This window comes from Betta splendens, chromosome 7 (assembly GCF_900634795.4).
Source record: "Betta splendens chromosome 7, fBetSpl5.4, whole genome shotgun sequence".
Classification (NCBI taxonomy): domain Eukaryota; kingdom Metazoa; phylum Chordata; class Actinopteri; order Anabantiformes; family Osphronemidae; genus Betta; species Betta splendens.
The window spans coordinates 1,277,553-1,298,151 of record NC_040887.2 but is presented as its reverse complement, the minus strand read 5'-3'; the positions used below and the strand labels follow the sequence as shown (position 1 = coordinate 1,298,151).

At 48.4% G+C, this 20,599-nt stretch overlaps 2 protein-coding genes across 2 annotated transcripts in view; both read left to right on the top strand.

Moving 5' to 3' along the window:
* Nucleotides 1–3,170, top strand: part of LOC114858665 (dysbindin-like) — a 4,794-nt gene extending 1,624 nt beyond the window's left edge. Inside the window, exons 2-4 of the mRNA XM_029156160.3 lie at nt 2,372–2,503; nt 2,650–2,787; nt 2,881–3,170. Coding sequence (XP_029011993.1) covers nt 2,372–2,503; nt 2,650–2,787; nt 2,881–3,170 — 560 coding nt within the window. The remainder of the gene's footprint in view (nt 1–2,371; nt 2,504–2,649; nt 2,788–2,880) is intronic.
* Nucleotides 3,171–6,991: 3,821 nt separating this feature from the next.
* On the top strand, nt 6,992–12,640 carry cdh26.1 (cadherin 26, tandem duplicate 1). The gene is made up of 19 exons (XM_029155299.3): nt 6,992–7,092; nt 8,244–8,300; nt 8,414–8,506; nt 8,582–8,743; nt 8,812–8,959; nt 9,123–9,292; nt 9,365–9,493; nt 9,567–9,752; nt 9,833–10,098; nt 10,252–10,397; nt 10,481–10,711; nt 10,796–11,017; nt 11,090–11,211; nt 11,292–11,351; nt 11,595–11,657; nt 11,737–11,811; nt 11,932–11,970; nt 12,053–12,133; nt 12,212–12,640. The coding sequence occupies exons 1-19, from the start codon at nt 7,066–7,068 to the stop codon at nt 12,416–12,418; spliced, it is 2,484 nt and encodes an 827-aa protein (XP_029011132.1). The 5' UTR covers nt 6,992–7,065; the 3' UTR covers nt 12,419–12,640.
* Nucleotides 12,641–20,599: the final 7,959 nt, after the last annotated feature.

Here is a 20,599-nt window from a genome sequence, read left to right as displayed (position 1 = left end):
AGTGAGCCCCCGGTCGTCACGGCTCGGTGCAGGGAATTGTGGGTAGTGGCACAGGTTCCGTCCCAGTCTCACAGGATCTCCCTGAAACGTCCATCGAGTGTCTGACATCATTCGGCCTGTGTTTTACCAACGTGAGCGGCGCGTGGAGCTCCAGACGCCTGCGATGCTGTGCACCAGCTCCCAAACGGCCTCCTGACGCTCCTCAGACCTTCCTCCTGAGCTGTAGAGATCAACCTGCTTCTAAACAGGAGGATCAGGCCTCGCGTCTCTGCGTGTCAGAGCCTGTGCACGCCTTTAAACGGATCCTCTGCCCACTCACCTACTGTACACATCACAGAGCATTCTCTCGGCGGCACCTCCAGGGCAACGACTGCGGCGGCACATCACTGGTTCTGGTCCGACCGCACCTTCGCGGGCTTCATGTTCAGGAGGAGGCGGCGCCAACTGACACTCACTCCTTTGTTCCTGGATCCTGCACCAACACTGCACCGCGTCCCAGCCAAGTACAAAGATCTAAGACGGTGCCGCAGCAGATTTTGACAGCTTTGATTTGGGATAATGTTGTTTTTAATTCCCATCAGTAGTTGGATGCTGGGACGCCTTGGTCTCCTCTCCTGTTGCTTGAATCCAACCAGCATCCATCCGCCTGTGAAAGCCACTGTAAAGTCTGCACGCAGCAGGAACAGGAAGCCTGTTACTGCCGGTGTTTAAATGACAAACAGGCAGATGTTCAAATCAAGGGATTCCCCGAGTGGCTGCAAACAGCGTCTGGGTCTCAACAGCAGCGTAACCTCATCCAGTCTGCATGTAGACTTCCCACACGTCTTCCACAGCAGGACGAGACACGGGGTGAGTCAGGCTTTCACATACATGTTTCTCTCCCACACAGTGGCAGGCAGAAATGTGCAGCGGAGCTTGAGCGTGGGCTGCGAATGTCCACCGGCTACGATGTGTGAACCCGATTAGTGAAGCACTGTATGAAGAGAGACAGAGCAGCACAGAGCCAGCGGGCAAAGCTGCATCAGCTAAAGAGCGACTGTGGACGTGAGGTGGAACGAGGCGGCAGGAGGCTGTGATGCAGGAGGCTGTGATGCAGGAGGCTGTGATGCTGTGATGCAGGAGGCTGTGATGCAGGAGGCTGTGATGCTGGAGGCTGTGATGCAGGAGGCTGTGATGCTGTGATGCTGGAGGCTGTGATGCTGGAGGCTGTGATGCTGGAGGCTGTGATGCAGGAGGCTGTGATGCTGGAGGCTGTGATGCTGTGATGCAGGAGGCTGTGATGCAGGAGGCTGTGATGCTGGAGGCTGTGATGCAGGAGGCTGTGATGCTGGAGGCTGTGATGCAGGAGGCTGTGATGCTGTGATGCAGGAGGCTGTGATGCTGTGATGCAGGAGGCTGTGATGCAGGAGGCTGTGATGCTGTGATGCAGGAGGCTGTGATGCTGGATGCAGGTGGTTCATCAAGAACCAGCCAAACATCTACTGCAGCAAACTGCACTGACCGACTGTGTTTCATGAAGTTAGCGCACGGACGGACGGACACATGCACGCAGACACAGACACACACAGACACACACAGACACACACAGGCACACACACATATACTGCACACACACACACACACGCACACACACGCACACACACACACACACGCACACACGCACACACACACACACACACACACACACACACACACACACACACACATGCACACACACACACACAGGCACACACACACACACACACACACACACACACACACACACACACACACACACACACACACACACACACACACACACACACACACGAGTCAAAGCATCAGCTGAGCCCAGAGGGAGCAGTTACACAAGCGGAGCTCGTCAGAGTTCAGGACCTGAGGACGGACTGGAAGTAACCATTACAGAGCTCACGCTCCCACAAATAGGACTCCACAACACAAACAAAGAAATCAACCACCTGTCGGAGACAAAAGCACTGCGCCTCAGCGCCAAACCCTGAGGTGATGCCAACACCCACAAAGCCACTGAACCCGACGCCGTGCTTCAGCGTGAACGATGAACAAACACTTGACCACTAGAGACAAACTGCAGCTTTAATCATCAGCAGTTCGGCCCAAAAGGAGAACTCAGACTCTGTATTATCTTATTATCTAGTGTCAGTTACTATTGTAAAAACAAAGTCTGATGGAAAAACATGTGACAGTGAAGCTGCAGCAACTGTGGAAAACGACTGGACTTGTTCTCCAGGTCATAAATCCACAGACGCTGCATTGTTGTGGGTTAAAACAACCTGTTACGAGCTTTGGAAGCAGAACATTCAGCTTCAGCTCCTCTTTCAACCTCTTCCTTGTGTCTCTCCTCGCTGCTCAGCGGAGGCCGGCGCCTCTCAGAGGCTGCTGGACTCCGGACCCGTCCAGAACCTGAAGCTGAAGGAGCGGCAGCGCTTGTCGGAGGACGGGGAACGGCCGCCGTCTGCACATCTGCAGGTCGACTGCAGGAAGCGTGAGTCACTGCGTCGGCCCTGAAGCCTCAGAGCAGTTAGACTTAATTAAAATGAACTGATAAAAGGCATGAGAAATATGTTGTAACGTACTACACGAGCCTGATCCTTTGTGTTTCATGGCTCTACATTCTACTTTGCATGTAAGCGCCCATGGGCAGCATCTCGTCCATGGAGGTGAACGTGGACCTGCTGGAGCAGATGGACCTGATGGACCTGATGGACGTCTCCGACCACGAGGCTCTCGACGTGTTTCTCAGTGAGGGAGCGCGAGTTTCGCCTCCAGGTGCAGACGTCCTCCCATGTCCATCGTTGGCATGGAATGAAAAGTGACACTGACAGAGCAGGAACCAACCAATTGTGCCCATTGTGTTGACAGATGCTGAGGAGGAGGAGGAGGAGGAGGAGGAGGACGGGGTCCACAGAGAGCGTGCTCCTGGGAGGAGGCAGCCTGAAGTGAGCTGCGGCTCGCGCCGCTCCTTCTCCACCTCGTCGGGCTGCAGCGACACCAGCGCAGGCGGAGCCGAGACGCCTGTGATCCAGTCGGACGACGAGGAGGTCCACGCAGACAACGTGCTTCTGACCTCCGTCCCCCAAAGCCGCGACCAAGAAACGGACGAGGAAGATGAAGCAGGACGATGCATGCCAGTCGGTGGTGGTTGTGTGTAACGGTGTGGCTGCCTCCCTCCAGCCCAGCACGGTTCTTAACACCTCCTTTTTCCTATACATGACAGGCACTTGTTGAAATTCTTGGCGATGGTGTCATTCGACCTGGCGTTATATGCAAATGATGTGAGTCACAAGTGTTGCTCTCGCTGCCAAAGGCCAGAACAGGGAAATCCTAGCTCCTGAACCTGGACTCCTCCTTGTTCGCATGTAGGTCACGGTCGCGTGTAGTTGTGGGTCCAAAGCGTTCATGTGCAGCCTGTGAGCAGCTTAAGTTCAGCGCGGCCTTTGCTCCAGGGCACAAGTCGGGCTGAGGAGCATGAAGGTCCCACCCCCCAGAGACAGAGCTGCTTGTGAGGCGTGTGTGTTTATATCTGAGCCTCCACCTACTTCCACAACAACTCCTTTTGTACAGAGTCATAAATGATGTGTCTGTAAATAAAGCAGCGCTGAAGCTGTCGAGTCACCGTGTACGTTTGACTTGATTTATTGGGAGCGTGTCCTTCAAGGCTGACTTTGTGTCTCTCATGTCAACACTGTGTTGACGTGCTTCAGAAAGTGGAGGTAAATTATTAGCAGGTGACTCTCTGCATCTGTGACTGGTTCTGTGACTGGTTCTACTGGTCCGACGGCTTTCCTGCAGTTCGCTCTGCGTGCAGGTACTGTTCGACGAGCCTGCGCTGCGTGTCCACCGTCTGTGTGGCTGTGACGTCTCCATTATCAAAAGGTCTGGAACCGCTGCCACCAACGGACCGAACCCTGAGCCTCACCTGAGGTGACGCTGGAACGCGAAGGTTGTAAATCCTCCCACACACATCAATTAGGTGTGAAGGCCTTTGTCAAGTTTAAGCCCTGGTGGCGCAAATGTTAAACTGTGTTTCACTGGAATCATATTAAGCACTGAACAAATGTCCTTTGAGACACGGAGGCTGTAACTCAAGCAGCTTTCAGATCCAGGCATGTTTCCTCCCTCAGGTTAATCTGCTGCTCACGACCTATAGAAACACATACTTTGCACTTTCAGGTTGCACAACACGGAAGTAGTCATTGTGTCAACACACTTCTCTTCTCAGGTCACTGGTTCCGTCCTTGTCGACCCCTCTGAGCCTGTCCAAATGGAATCCAGCAGGAATTTACTGGGACAGTGCTTTGTTTTTCTGCATTCAACCATTCACTCAATGGCTTTAAGACAAAGTTGCTAAAAGTCAACAAGCTTTGACAGCGATCCGACCGGTGCCTCTACTTTTATGTCCCTAGCAGCTCTGTGCCCTGAGTGCTTATTAACAAGGACCCTCCCTTCGTTAATGAGCAGGTTGGAGGTGAAAACGAAGCTGTTAAACCCTGACAAGCGCTGGATCGGCTCCAAAATCACATTAAAAGTAAACAAACAGAACCTGTGGCCAAATGAGAGCCAAGGAAGAAGCGAGTGGTCCACAAGGTGGAAGCGCTGCATCCTGAGACCCAAACAGGAGACTGATAAACAGGAGACTGATAAACAGGAGACTGATAAACAGGAGACTGATAAACAGGTTACTAATAAACAGGTTACTAATAAACAGGAGACTGATAAACGTGAGACTGATAAACAGGTTACTAATAAACAGGAGACTGATAAACAGGTTACTAATAAACAGGTTATTGATAAACAGGACACTGATAAACAGGAGACTGATAAACAGGAGACTGATAAACAGGTTACTAATAAACAGGAGACTGATAAACAGGAGACTGATAAACAGGAGACTGATAAACAGGTTACTAATAAACAGGAGACTGATAAACAGGAGACTGATAAACAGGAGACTGATAAACAGGAGACTGATAAACAGGTTACTAATAAACAGGAGACTGATAAACGTGAGACTGATAAACAGGTTACTAATAAACAGGAGACTGATAAACAGGTTACTAATAAACAGGAGACTGATAAACAGGTTACTAATAAACAGGTTATTGATAACAGGACACTGATAAACAGGAGACGTAAAATCAAACTGTTGGAAAGTGGCCTCAGGCTGAAGGAAACCTCTGCTCCTTCTCCTAACCAATGGTTTATTCCACGCGTCTCATAAAAGCTGTTTATGATTTTCCACAGAGCAGCTGTTTGTGCTCAAGGTGAGTGGGAAGTGGTTCAACAGATGAAATAAGTTAAGACAGAAGGCGCCGGTCGCTCCGGCCAAGCTTTACGACGCTGAGATCAACCACTCTGTAACAAGCTGGAAACGAATCTCACCTCCAGACGGATCAGTACCGTACACAGAGCACATCATGAGCTTGTCATTAAAATGAATTTTCCAGGTGGGTGTGTAGCAGCGCTGGGAGGCAGCAGGAAGACAAAAGCTGCTCACATCTCAACCAGCTGCGATATTCATCAAACTGTCAGAAGAAGAAGAAGTGAAGGCAGCGGATGCAGCGCTGCCAGATTTACCACAGATCACTGTTCTAGGATGATACTACTACTACTATACTGCCATAGTGTACCATACTACTACTACTACTACTACTACTATACTGCTTTTACTGCCATACTGTACCATACTTCTAATACTACCACTATACTGCTTTACTGTTATACTGTACCATACTACCAATACTAACACTATACTGCTGCTACTGCTATACTGTACCATACTACCAATACTAACACTATACTGCTGCTACTGCTATACTGTACCATACTACCAATACTAACACTATACTGCTGCTACTGCTATACTGTACCATACTACCAATACTAACACTATACTGCTGCTACTGCTATGTGTACCATACTACCAATACTAACACTATACTGCTGCTACTGCTATACTGTACCATACTACCAATACTAACACTATACTGCTGCTACTGCTATACTGTACCATACCACTAATACTACTACTAAACTGCTGCTACTGCTATACTGTACCATACTACCAATACTAACACTATACTGCTGCTACTGCTATACTGTACCATACTACCAATACTAACACTATACTGCTGCTACTGCTATACTGTACCATACTACCAATACTAACACTATACTGCTGCTACTGCTATACTGTACCATACCACTAATACTACTACTAAACTGCTGCTACTGCTATACTGTACCATACTACCAATACTAACACTATACTGCTGCTACTGCTATACTGTACCATACCACTAATACTACTACTAAACTGCTGCTACTGCTATACTGTACCATACTACTAATACTACTACTAAACTGCTGCTACTGCTATACTGTACCATACTACTAATACTACTACTATATGGCTGCTACAGTATACCCACCTTTTCACATCAAAAGGTCCAGCTCTGTCCTGGGCTGGTAATACAGACTTTTGCTCGGTGCAATATTTGTGCAAAACTGTGCAATATGTACAATTATGTACACTCTGATCACTGTTGAGTGTTATACTGTCAACTCCACTCAACCCAGTCTCACTGATCTGGTTCTGTATTTTTACCTGCTGCTGTTTTCTTCTTATCTTATCTTATCTTATCTTATCTTATCTTATCTTATCTTATCTTATCTTATCTTATCTTATCTTATCTTATCTTATCTTATCTTATCTTATCTTATCTTATCTTATCTTATCTTATCTTATCTTATCTTATCTTATCTTATCTTATGCATATAAGCCATTACGACAGCTCAAATTAGACACGGTAACTTGAACTCCAGAGGTGGAGCCGCCCAGCGACCCAGAACAGGTTCAGAGGATTGGAAGCAGAGCGGCTGCAGGTGGTGCTGCGTTGGAGGCCCAGCCCCATCGTCATGCGTGTGAACAAATGGGCCTTTGTTGCCTCCGACCTGCCGCCTGCAGCCTGTGGGCGTCTCTCTTTACTCGGCTGTTGAACGCTCTGGGCTCATTCCCACAGCGGCTACGAGGCAGCGCGGACGAGGATGAGGAGCGTGATCCTGCTTCTGTTGGTAGGCATCCACTCACCTGCTTTAGACAAGCCACAATAGCTTCATCCAGCAGAAACAGAGCACAGATGTTTGTAATAACCACGTTATGCACATTATGAGTTACGGTAAAGGCTTTGTAGACAGAGCTTTACAACCATGCACAGTCCAACCCAGTTACTGCTATTTATTTATCAGGCTTTGCACATAAATAATCATTGTCTATATGAACAACAATAACTAACTTGTTATTACAAACTTTTTCTATATTCCAAGTTGGTTGTCAGCTAGAAAAACAACACAGCTACTGATTGAGTGAAAGTGGAGCATGTGAGTGCTGACTGATTGAATGTATGTACTGTAAGTGTCTGTGCTTCAGCAGCTCAGTGGACGGGATCGCAGCGACACGCTCCCGCTCTTGTTTCTGTCATTATCATCACAAACATACCTGCCGGACAGAATTACATAATGAGTGTGGTGCCTGCAGCCCGCGGCTATCGATGGACCTCAGGGTGGAGTTGGGTTCAGGTTTACACATCAGCGCAATCGTTCGGCCGTGGTTCTGACGTCTTTTCGGTTCCACGACTGACTCTGTTTAGTCGAAAACCAGCGACGAGTGTGAAACGCAAACCTACAAACACAGACCTGAAAAACCCTTAAGAACAAAGCAAAGCTTCCCATTAACATTATGGTGGAGAGATTATTAACTAGATCAGACTAAGACTGACTGACAAAAACTGGTGTCACTGCAATTCCTGCTGTTAATTACAGACACGAAGCGGCCGTGAACAGACAAACTGAACAGGTGTTGTCGTTTTTAGTCCTTGTGTGTTTGGACTATTTCTTCTTTCACCCACCAGGTTACAGACGTGCAGAGGTTAAAGGTTAAACCTTTGTCATGACTGGACCAAGATAAAAGGAAACAAACATTTTTGAATGGACCCACAGGACAAAAGAGCAGATGAGGAATGAGACGCTGAAGGAGACTTGAACAGTCAGAGCAGAATTAGACGATCTTATTTTTTTCAAACTTTTTTTTTTTTACTCTTTTCTGCAATACTTATTCCAATAAAACCTTTAATTTAACTCAGATATTCTTTACACTCAAGTTCAATGCAAGGTGCTTTTTGAAAGCTTTTGTCACAGACGCTCATGTTCCTGTTTTCCTGTTCCAGGTTGCGTTCGCAGTCCTGGCAGAGCAGCACGGTGGGAACAAGAGGCTCGCCAAGCGAGTATGTGTTACACGTTCAAGGCTGCACAATCCTGCCAAAACAATTTGCTCCAGGCAGAAATGTTTACCGTGTGTGTGTGTGTGTGTGTGTGTGTGTGTGTGTGGGGGGAACAGGAGCTTCTGCTGCGATCCAAACGACGGTGGGTTCTGTCCACCATCGAGCTGACAGAGGAGGACCCCGGGCCGTACCCCAAGGTCATCTCACAGGTCAGTTAATCAGACATTTCAGAATCTCAGGCTTGTGGGCGTTGCCAACAATAACATTGTGTGTTTTGATTTTAGATGTTTAATGACAAAACAGGAGCTGTGGGAGAAAACCACAAGTACACGATAGGTGGAATGGGAGTGAGTGAGCCGCCGATGGGCGTCTTCAGAATCAATGAAGCGACTGGAGTGGTCGAAGCCCTTCAGGCCATTGACCGGGAGAAATATGAGCTCTTTCATGTAAGATGAGACTCAGTTATAATATTTATGTTACAGACGTCTTACTAAAGAAATAATTTCTCTCACAGATCAAGTTCGACATCTTGGACAGAATAACAAACCAAAAAATAGACAGAGAACTGGCTTTTGACATTGAGATAAAGGACATCAATGACAATCCACCCAAGTTTCTCCAACCACTAATAAATGCTAACGTAAAGGAAAATATGCCAGAAGGTGAGTAATTGTTTCCTATACGTCACACATTCTGCTTTCAGGAATCTAAGATCTAAAGATTGGAGCGGAGTCTTCCTCCAGCTCCCATAACAACCTGGGAAGCTCCTGCTTGTTGTGTGTCCTGCTGGTTTGGTGTTCACCAGCTTCACTTCCTGGCCTCTAGGATACTTGCCCGTGCAGCTTCAGGCCGTTGACCCTGATCAGAAGAACACATCCAATTCTAAAGTCACCATAAAGATGGTTTCACAAAGTCCAGAGGAGCCGAAGATCGGCCTGAAGCAGCTGGACAGTCATATGGCCCAGCTGACCTTTGGCGGATGCTTCAACTTTGATGTGAGGTTTGGTCACTGTTGTGCTTCTTCCTGTGTATTTATCCGTAAACCCAACTTTTCCCATCTCCTTCAGAAAATAAAGAAGTATAAAATCATTGTCATGGCACACGACCACGGAACCCCAGTCCTGTCCTCCTCTGCCACCATCAACCTACACGTTCTGGACTCCAACACTCACCCGCCGATGTTCAAGAAAAAGGAGGCAAGTGAAGCCAGCTAAGCTGCTTTTTGCAGTGACGTGTGATTTTAAAGCTCAAACTCCTCTGCGTGTTCAGTACCAAGCCGAAGTGCAAGAATCAACCACCAAGAACGATCTGCTGAGAGTCGCTGTAGAGGACAAGGACACGCCCAACACTGCGAGCTGGCGCGCCAAGTACTTCTTCATCAAAGGGAACGAGGACGGCAACTACAAGATCGAGACGGATCCTGAAACAAACGAGGGCGTTCTGAGCATCATCAAGGTCGTCAAACTTCTGTCGCTCAAAATGTTGGCAAACACACGGGACATTGAAACATCCTTTCCGTCATTACTGTGTTTCAGGGGAAGGATTTCGAGCGGACAACGCTGACCAACGTAGAGATTGGAGTGGAGAATGAAGAAGCCTTGTTCGTGTGCAAAGACGGTTCTCCTGCAGAAGGTTCCTTCAAGGACTCCATCAACGTCACCGTAAAAGTGATTGACGTCAACGACCCACCTCAGTTTGAGAAAGAAAAAGTTGACATATACCGGAAGGAGGAGGAGGCTCCGGGAAAAGACCTGTTTGTCCCCAATGTCAAAGATGTGGACTCTGATGTGACCAAAATCAGGTGGGCGTCGTCTCAGAGGCAGCGAGTCTATGTGACATGACCGGAGATTTGGCTTCAAGATAAACACGTCAGAACCAAACTGAGAGCAGAGTGGAACAGCTGCAGGTTCCACTCTGCTCTCATCGTCGTCTCTGCTGCTGTTTTTCTCGTCAGGTACGTTCTCCTGAAGGATCCGGCTGATTGGGTCGCCGTTGATAAGAAGACTGGAAAAGTTACCTCCACCAAGAGGATGGACAGAGAATCCCCCTTTGTTGATGGCAATAATGTTTACCAGATCATTGTTGGTGCCATAGACAACGGTGCGCAGGAGAACCTCACGGTCCAACTCCAGTGCTTTCATATGGTCCGACGCGTAAAAGCTCCTTCTTTCCTGTGGTTCCAGGTGAACCTCCAGCCACTGGAACATGCACCGTTCAGATCCACCTGGGTGACATCAACGACAATGTGCCCAAGCTGACCAACAGCAGCCTGGTCATGTGTGGGAACAAGGTCAACAAGGTCAGGGTGTCGGCCCGGGACGCCGACATGCATCCGTTCAGCGGCCCCTTCGCCTTCTCTCTGGGGAATAAGGACAAATTTGCGGCAGAGCGATGGAAGCTGGATCCCCCCTACGGTTAGCACTGGCCCGAGCCCCATCGGCCCGGCGCCTCCACAAACCAACCAAGCGTCACCGCGCGTCTTTTCCTCTGTCCACCAGGTGAGGAGGCTGCTCTGGTAAGCCTGAAGCCGCTTCCCTACGGGAACTACTCGGTGCCCCTGATGATCCAGGACCAGCAGAACGTGGCTGGACACGACACGGTGGAAATGACAGTGTGCGACTGTGGGGACGGGGACATCTGCCGTAGCCTCAACCCGCGGTCGGTGAGCCCCGGGCCGGCGCTCATTGGACTCATCTTGGCCTCGCTGCTGCTGTTTCTGTGTGAGTGTGCGTGGCGGCGTCTCGGATGTGCTGCCACGCCAGCGCTGATGATCTGTGTTCCTGTGTCTGCAGTGCTGCTGCTCCTCATTAAATGCTACCATGGACGCGGTCTGGCTTCCAACTCCACTATGCCCGACGAGGGGAACCAGACCCTGATGAAGTACAACTACGAGGGGGGGGGCGCTTCCTGCATGGTGCGTGCTGTGCGATGCTGACGTGGACAGTTTAACGCTGTGTTCCCTGTGTTTACCCGTGTCCCCTCTGCCCCGGACAGGCGGAGCCCATTCTGCCCACTAAAGCTGTGGATGTGACTGACTCGAAGATGGGCGCGAAGGTACCCCCGCGCCTCGCTAGCGTCTCTTTCTCAGTCAGGTTTAGGTTGTGGAATGGATGAAATTTGAGGGTGTGACACGAACTGTCAGTGTGTGAATGTCAGCAGGAATTCAGTGCCGCGTCAGGTCGTCTGTCTGCCTGAGGCGATGCCACATAGAAATGTAGACTCAAGAACCTGAAGAAAACTACACCGAGTCCTGTTCTCCACATGTTCAGTCATTGACGTGTATTTGTTCTGAACTAGACTTCACAGGTGCAATCAACGACGAGACTTGAGACGAACACATACAGCTCAGCGTTCAGCACGGTGAGTCGAGCACCGCGTCCTTGAGTTTACGTGTCAAACGCAGAGCAACGTGCTAACCTCGAATCAATGTCTCCTGCAGATGAACAACAACATGAACACACTGGGAAGCCAGCGTTACGCAGACACACACAAGAGTCGCAGAGGTTATTCCATGGTGAGTACAGTAGCTTCCATCTGCTCCACTAGTGGGAGCCACTCAGTCAAATAATCAGCAGAAACTGTGAAACGCTGCTCTCAATTCATCTGAATGAACTCAAACTGTTGTGTTTGTCAGAACTCTACGTGGGGCTCTAGCAGGATGAACACGTACATGGTGAGTAACTGCAGCTTTGTACCGACATGAAGGTCATTACATATTTAGCATCTTGGCCTCACTGTCCCGGCCCTCATCACAGGGAGCACAGGGAGCCTCCTCCATGTACCAGCGCTCATCAAGCCTGGGGCCGTATAACAACATTGGAGATCACATTGAAAAGGTGTGCTTCTCACATTAAACCTTTGTGTGGACATTTTTAGAAGTCCAATAAACTTAATTTCCACTTTCAATTGTCCAGAAAATGTACAACTTTGACGACCGCATCCTGGAGTACGCACCCCAGACGTACGCGCACGAGGGCAATGGCAGTGGATGCCACTCGCTGGAGAACATCGCTGCGAGCTCACAAGACAATCTGCAGTTTCTGGAGCATTTAGGATCAAAGTTCAACAAACTGGGAGGAATCTGTCACGAGGCCATTACACAAAGACAGATACAATATTAAAGGCAACACTGAACTGCTGAGTTCAAGTCACTCCTAGTTTAAAGGGCTGGTTCTGCTGGATCTTTGGATGGCTGATATTATGTCATCTATGTGACACATGAATGTGTTTTTATATTTCTATCTGGTTTGAATGCTGTTGATTACTGGCTTCTTCTCTTCTGTCATAAGATGCAGTTTTCAGAAACTAAAAAGTAATAAAACGAGAATTTGCTTTTACTAACATTCATGTGTTTGGAATGATTGTGTAAACACGATAGTTCCACTTTGCACAACTGTTAATACTTTGGAGCTAATTAACTCAAAGTTGAGTAAAGTTCTTTCCCCCTCCTTCACATGGATGACTGAGACTCTCAAAGTCCTGATTAAAGTCCAACAAAGGCACCGTTTAACGTGACAGTGTCAACACCTGGATGATAGAGGGTTTTATTTGTTTCAGGGCTGTAGTTCTACAGCAGAACTCCACTGATGCCGTCTCATTGTGGCGCTTGGTGAATTGCCCACTTACTGTTCATGTAGCTGGTGCGTTGCCAGGTCTGATTCCATACTTTCTCCACATTCCAGCAGTTGGTGGCTCCACGACGTAGTGGATGCGTTTGTCATTTTGTCATCACACCACAAAAGAGAAAAGAAAATTATAAAGTGACTAAAAAAAAATGTCTCCGTCGTAACTCACTTTCCTGAAAAATGAGATCATCCAGTTCACTGATAAATGCTTGTGTTTCATGGTTTAAATGGACAAACAGGCAGATGTCTCAATCAAGGGAGTCACCGAGTGGCTGCAAAACAGGTCTGCGGGTCTCAACAGCAGCGCAACCTCTCCAGTCTAGCATAGGACTTACCCACATACGTTTCCACAGGCAGGACGAGACAGCGAGGGTGCAGTCAGGCTTTCCATATTACATGTTTTCTCCCACACGTGGCAGCAGAAAAATAAAAGTGTCCAGCCGAGATGGCGTGAAGCGGGCTGACGAATGTCCACCGCCGCTATACGGATGTGTGAACCCGAGTAAGTGAGCATGTATGAAGAGAAGGGAACAGAAGCAGCCACAGCCAGGGGGACAAAGCTGCATCAGCTAATAGCGAACGACTGGAGTGCAGGGGACGAGAGGTGTCGGAACTGGAGCAGGGCTGAGCAGGAGGCTGTATGCTGTGAGCAGAGGCTGTGATGAGGCAGGCTGATGATGCTGAGAGCGACTGGCTGTGATGGAAGAGCTGGATGAGCGGCAGGCTGACTGATGCGGGGCTAGGAGGATGCCATGATGACTGTGGATGGCTGTGATGCTGGAGGCCATGTGATGCGGAGGCTGGATGCCTGGAGGCTGATGATGCGTGATGCAGGAGGCCTGTGCTGCATGGAGGATGCTGATGATGCGGAGTGTGAGCAGAGGGCTGGACTGCAGAGGGCTAGCTGATGATTGCCCAAAGGCGGTGGATGCATGTGAGTGCTAGTGAGGCTGGAGGCGCTGATGCAGGAGGCGGTATTGCTTGTGAGCCAGGCAGGCTGATGTTGATCAGGAGACTGTGATGCAGGACGGGAAGCGTATCAGGGTGATGCTGGATGAGGTGGTTCATCAAAACCAGCCAAACATTCTACTGCCAGCCAAACTGCCACTGAACCGACTGTTTCATGAAGTTAGGCAGACGACGGACAAACATTGCACGCAGCCAACAAGACACACACAGAACACACACAGACGCACACCCACATAAGGCCACACACAATCACACGCCACACACACAAGCACTACCCACACACACACGCACACACGCACACACAGACACAACAACAACACCAACACACAACACACACAAAAACACACACACCACACAAACACACGCCACACACAACACACAGCAACACACACACACACACACAAACACACACACACACCACACACACACACACACACCCACACACACCACACACCACACGAGCAAGGCATCAGCCTGAGCCCAGGGGAGCACGTACGAACAAGCGGCAGCTCGTTTCCCCAGAGTTCAGGACCTGCAAGGACGGACTGGAGTAGCAACCATTACAGGCTCACGACTCCTCACAATATGCACTCCACACCACAAACAAAGAAATCATACACCCTGCGGAGAAAAAAAGCACTGCGCCTCAGCCGCCAAACCCTGGAGGTGATTGCCAACACCCACACAAGCCACTGAACCGACGGCCTGCTTCAGCGGACGATGAACCAACACTTGGACCACTAGAAGCCAACGCACGCTTTAATCCTCAGAGTTCGGCCCGAAAAGGAGATCCGATCTGTTTATCTTATTGATCTAGTGAGTCAGTTACTATTGTAAAAACAAAGTCTGATGGAAAACATGTGGACAGTGAAGCTGCAGCAAAAGTGGAAAACGACTGGAACTGTTCTCCAGGTCATAAATCCACAGACGCTGCCATGTTGTGGGCTTACAACAACCTGTCTACGAGCTTGTTGGAAGCAGAACATTCGCTTCAGTCCTTATCAACCTCTCCTTGTGTATCTCCTCGTTGCTCAGCGGAGGCGCGGCGCCTCTCAGAGGCTGCTAGGACTCCGGCACCGATACCAGACCATGAAGTGAAGAGGAGCGGCCAGCGCCTTCAGGAGACGGGAAACGGCCGCCGTCTGACATCTGCAGGTCGATACTGCAGGCGAAAGCGTGAGTCTGCGTGTCGCCTGAACTACAGAGCAGTATAGACATTAATTAAAATGAATGATAAAAGGCATGAGAACTATGTTGTAACGCTATACACGAGGCCCTGTCCTTTGTGTTTCATGAGCTCTATTTTCTACTTGCAGTGATAAACGGCCACATGGGCAGCATCTCGATCCATGGAGGGAACGTGGACCTGGGGAGCAGATGGACTGTGACCGTTCGAGACGCTCGACCACGAGGCTCTCGGTAGTGTTCTCAGTGATGGGAGCGAGAGTTCGCCTCAGGTGCAGACGTCCATCCCCATGTCCATCGTTGCGCAGTGGAATGAAAGAGGACACTGACAGAGCAGGAACAAACAATGGGCCCATTGTGTGGACAGATGCTGAGGAGGAGTGAGGAGGAGAGGAGGAGGACGGCGGGGTCCACAGAGGGGAGCGTGCCTCTCTGGGGAGGAGGAGCTGAAGTGACGCCGCTGAGGCTCAGCTGCACGCTCCTTCTCCACTCGTCGGGCGCACGCGACACACCGCAAGGCGGAGCCGAGAGCTGTGATCAGCGGACGACGGGCGATCCACGCAGACCACAGCTGTTCTGGACTCCGTCCCCAAAGCCGCGGACCAGCGAAACGAGAGGAGCAGAACGCCCCACACCCCACCCCCCAGTTCCAGGACGATGCAGCCAGTCGGGTGTGTTGTAACGGTGACGGCTGCTCCCTCCAGCCAGCAGCACCCTCGTATTTAAACACCTCCTTTTTCGTTACATAGACAGGCACTTGTTGAAATTCTTGGCCGGTGCGTTGTCATTGAACCTCGGCGTTTATAGTCCAATGATGGAGTCACAAGTTGTTGCTTCGCTTGCAAGGCCAGAACAGGGAATCCTAGCTCTGCAACCTGCGACTCCTCCTTGTCTCGCATGTAGGTCATCGCGTGCTGCTGGTAGTTGTGGGGTCCAAAGCGTCATGTGCAGCCTGCTGAGCGACTTAAGTCAGCGCGGCTTTGCTCAGAGGCACAAGTCGGGTTGAGGAGCATGAAGGTCCCACCCCCACAGAGGACAGAGCTAGCGCTATGTGAGGCGGTGGTGTTTATATCTGCAGCCTCCACCTACTTCCACAACAACTCTTTTAGTACGAGAGTCAATAAACTGATGTGTCTGTAAATTAAACGCAGCCGCTGAAGCGTTACGAGTCACCGTGACGTTGACTGATTATTGGGAAGTCGTGTCCGTTCAGGCTGACTCTGGTGTCTCCATGTCAACACTGCTGTATGCGTGCTCTAGAAAGATGAGGTAATTATTTAGCAGGTGAACTCTCTGCCATCTGTGACTGAGTTGCAGTGAGGTTCTATGGGTCCGAGGCTTTCTGACAGTTCGCTATGCGTCCGAGTACTGCTCGACGAGCCGCGCGAGCGTGGTCCACAGTTGGGAGCGTGACGGTCTCCATTATCAAAGGTCTGGAACACGCCTTGCCACAACGGACCGACAACCTGAGCCTCACTGCAGGTGAGCTGGAACGCACGAAGGATGTAATACCTCCCACACACATCAATAGCGTGTGAAGCCAGCCTTGATTAAGTGTTAAGACCTGGTTGGCGACAAATAGTTAAACGTGTCGTTTCACTGGAATGCTATTAGCCACTGAACCAAATGTCCTTGCAGAACGAGGCCGTACGAAGGAGTTAGTAAACCTCAAGCCTTCAGCCCATCCAGGGCATGTTTTCCTCCCTCTAGGTTATATGCTGTCACGGACATATAGAAAACAACATACTTGCACTTCACGTTGCGCCACAACACGGAAGTAGTCATGTGGTCAACACACTTCTCTTCTCAGGTCACGGTTCCGCCTTGTCGCACCCTCTGAGCCTAGTCGCAAATGGAATCCAGCCAGGATTTAGCTGGACAGTGCTTTGGTTTCTGCTTCAACATTCACATCAATGGCTTAAGACCAAATGTGCTAAAAAGTAAACAAGCTTTGACAGCAGCTCCGACGGTGACCTTACTACTTTACTGTCCTAGCAGCCGTCTGTGCCCTGAGTGCTTCATTAACAAGGACCCTCCCTTCGTTAATGACGCAGAGTGGCAGGTGAAAACGAAGCTGTTAAACTGACAAGGCTGGATCGGCTCCAAAAATCACATATAAAAGTAAAAACAAACAGGAACTGCTGGCCAATGAGAGCCAAGGAAGAAGTCGAGTAGTCACAAGTGTGAAGACGCTGATCCTGGAGACCCAAACAGGAGAGTGTTTCTGATGTAAAACAGAGAGAACTAGATAACAAGGAGCACTGATAAACACGGCAGCACTATAACAGGTTACTAATAAAAAGGTTACTAATAAACAGGAGACTGATAAACGTGAGGTACTGATAAACAGGCTTACTAATAAAACAGGAGCCTGATAAACAGGTGCTAGAATAAACCAGCGTTATTGATAAACAGCGACACTGTAACAGGAATGTAAAACAGGAGACGATAACAGGATAAACCAGGGACGATCAGATGATTAAACAGACTAATAAAACAGACGGTTAATATAAAAGAGACATGATAAACAGGAGATGAAGGATAGATAAACGAAGCTGCTAAGCACTGATAAACAGGAGGCTGATAAACAGGAGTACTATAAAAGGTTAATAAGCGCAGACTGAGTAAACGTGAGGACTGAATAAACAGTGGTTACTAAAAACAGGAGAACTGATAAAAGCGTTACTAATAAACAGGAGAGATAAACAGTTAACTAATAAACAGGCTTACTGATAAACAGGACACCTGATATAACAGGAGAGTTAAAATCAAACTACGTCGGAACGGGCCTCAGGACTGAAGGAAACTACTTCCGTCTCCTAACCAATGTGTATTCCACGCGTCTCATAAAAGCTGTTTATGATGTAACAGAGCAGCTCGTTCTGTGCCTCAATGTGAGTGGGGAAGGGTTCACACGGAGATGAAATCAGTGTAAGACAGAAGGCGCCGGTCGCTCCGTGCCAACGCTGTACGACGACTGAGATCAACCACTACCTGCTAACACAGCTGGAAATCGGAGAATCTCACTCCAGCACGGATCTAGTAACCGTACAGAGCACCTTCTGGCTTAGTCATTAAATAATTTCCAGGTAGGTGTGTTGAGCCACGCTGGGAGACAGCAGGAGACAAAAGCAGCATCACATCAACCAGCTCCGATATCATCAAACTAGTCAGAAGCAAGAAGAAGCTGAAGGCAGCGGATTGCCAGCGCTGCAGATTTACCACAGATCATTTCCAGGATGCATACACTACTACTTTATACTGCATAGTGGTACCATACTACGTACTACTACTACTTACTACTATACTGCTGTAAGACGAGTTTCAATTCTGAACCCAATGAACGTTACATAAGTTACTACATTACTACCATATACACCACTATTACTGTTGATTACTGCTAACCATTATACCAATACTAACACATACTGCTGCTCCTAGCTATACTTTGGACCATAAACATACCAACACTATTACATATACTGGTAATGCTATTCACGCCCATACTACCAAATACAACACTATACTGCTTGTACGCTATAGTGTACCATACTACCCAATACTAACATATACTGCAGCTACTGCTAGATGTACCATACGAACCAATACAACACTATACTGGCTCACTGCTATACTAGGACCTACTACCAAGTACTAACATCTACATGCTTACTTATCTGTAATATATAACTACGAAAACGGCTACGCTATACGTACCATACTAACCATATACTAACACAGACTGCTGCTCCAATGCCGTATACGTACATACTACCAATACTACACTAATGATCTACTGCTATACTGAACATACTACCAATACTACACTATACTGACTGCTATGGCTATACCTGTACCATACCACTAATCACATACTACTAAACTGCTGCTATTGCCCTATACTGTACCATACTACCAATAATAAACACCTATATCTGCTGTACTGCCAGTATCCGGTACCATACCACTTAATACTACTACTAACGGAGTATACTGAAATTATACTGACTACTGCATGTATACGTAACCATACTACTAATACTACTCACATAGCTGATAAGTATCCACTGTCACACAAGGTAGCTGTCGTGGTAATATACTACTTTACTCGGGCATTTGCAAACCTGCAGGATTACCACATATGTCACATCAAAGGTGAGGATCTGTCACTACTCACCAGTCTACTGCTCGGTGTATTACACGGACTGTGTTGATCGTCCATTATTGAACTGCGCATATGCATATCAGTCATATACTGTTATCTTAGTGTCTCTGTACTCACTATACTAGTCTACTATCTGGTTCAGTATGTTTTACTGATATCTTTTATGTGAAAGGCTCGTGGGGCCTGACTGGCTATATCGATACTTGTCAGATGTAGCACGTAGATCTGTCGTATATCCTTTGATCTTATATCTCTTATCTTATCTTCTATCTTACTCATTTATCTATTTATCTTATGCATATCAAGCATTACGACAGCTCAAATGTAACACGGTAACTGAACTCCAGAGGGTGGAGCGCCCAGCGACCAGAAACAGGGTCAGAGGATTGGAAGCAGAGCGGCCTGCAGGTGGTGCTGCGTCGTGGAGGCCAGCACCATCGTCCATGGTGTGAACAAATGGGCCCTTTTGTTGCCTCCGACCTGCGCCTGCAGCTGTGGGCGTCTCTCTACTCGGCGTGACGCTCTGGGCTCATTCCCACAGCAGGCTATCGAGGCAGCAGCGGACGAGCGATGAGGAGCGTGATACCTGCTTCTGTTGGTAGGCTCCACTCCCTGCTTGAGAAAGCCTACAATAGCTTCATCCAGCAGAAAACAAGCACAGATGTTTGTAAACCACGTATGCAACTTATGAGTACGGCGTAAAGGTTTGTAGACAGAGCCCTTACAACCATGACCACAGTCCAACCCAAGTTAATGACTATTTATATCAGCATTGCAACATAAAGACATTGTAATTATGGAAAAACAATACACCTAAATTGTTATTACAAACTTCTTCTAGATTCCAAGTTGGTTGTCAGCTAGAAAAACAAACCAGCTACTGATTGAGTGAAAGTGAGCAGACATTGAGTGCTGATGTGAATGTATGTACTGTAAGTGTCTGTGTGTCAGTCACTTAAGTGGACGGGATCGCAGCGACAACGCTCCCGCATAGTCTTTTTTTTTGTTGTGTTTATTGTTTTTTTCTTGTTTCATTATCACCAAACAACATTACCTGCCCGGAACAGAAGTTTACATATGAGGTGTGCCTGCCCCACAGCCCGCGGCTACGAGGAACTCAGCGGTGGAGAGTTGCGGTTCAGGTTTACACACTCAGCGCAATCGTTCGGCCGTGTATGAGTACTTTTGCGGTCTCCACGAACTGGAATCTGATATTTAGTCGAAAACCAGCGACGATGTGTGAAAACGCAAACACTACAAACACAGACCTGAAAAACCTTATAAGACAAGCCAAAGCTATCCCATAACATTCAGGTGGAGATATTATAACTAGATCAGACTAAGATGAACGTGACAAA

Coding starts and splice junctions, on each gene's coding strand:
- cdh26.1 (XM_029155299.3), top strand. CDS start 7,066: ATGAGGAGCGTGATCCTGCTTCTGTTG. Junction 8,744..8,811: donor AGAAATATGAGCTCTTTCAT/GTAAGATGAGAC, acceptor TTTCTCTCACAG/ATCAAGTTCGACATCTTGGA. Junction 9,494..9,566: donor CGATGTTCAAGAAAAAGGAG/GCAAGTGAAGCC, acceptor CTGCGTGTTCAG/TACCAAGCCGAAGTGCAAGA.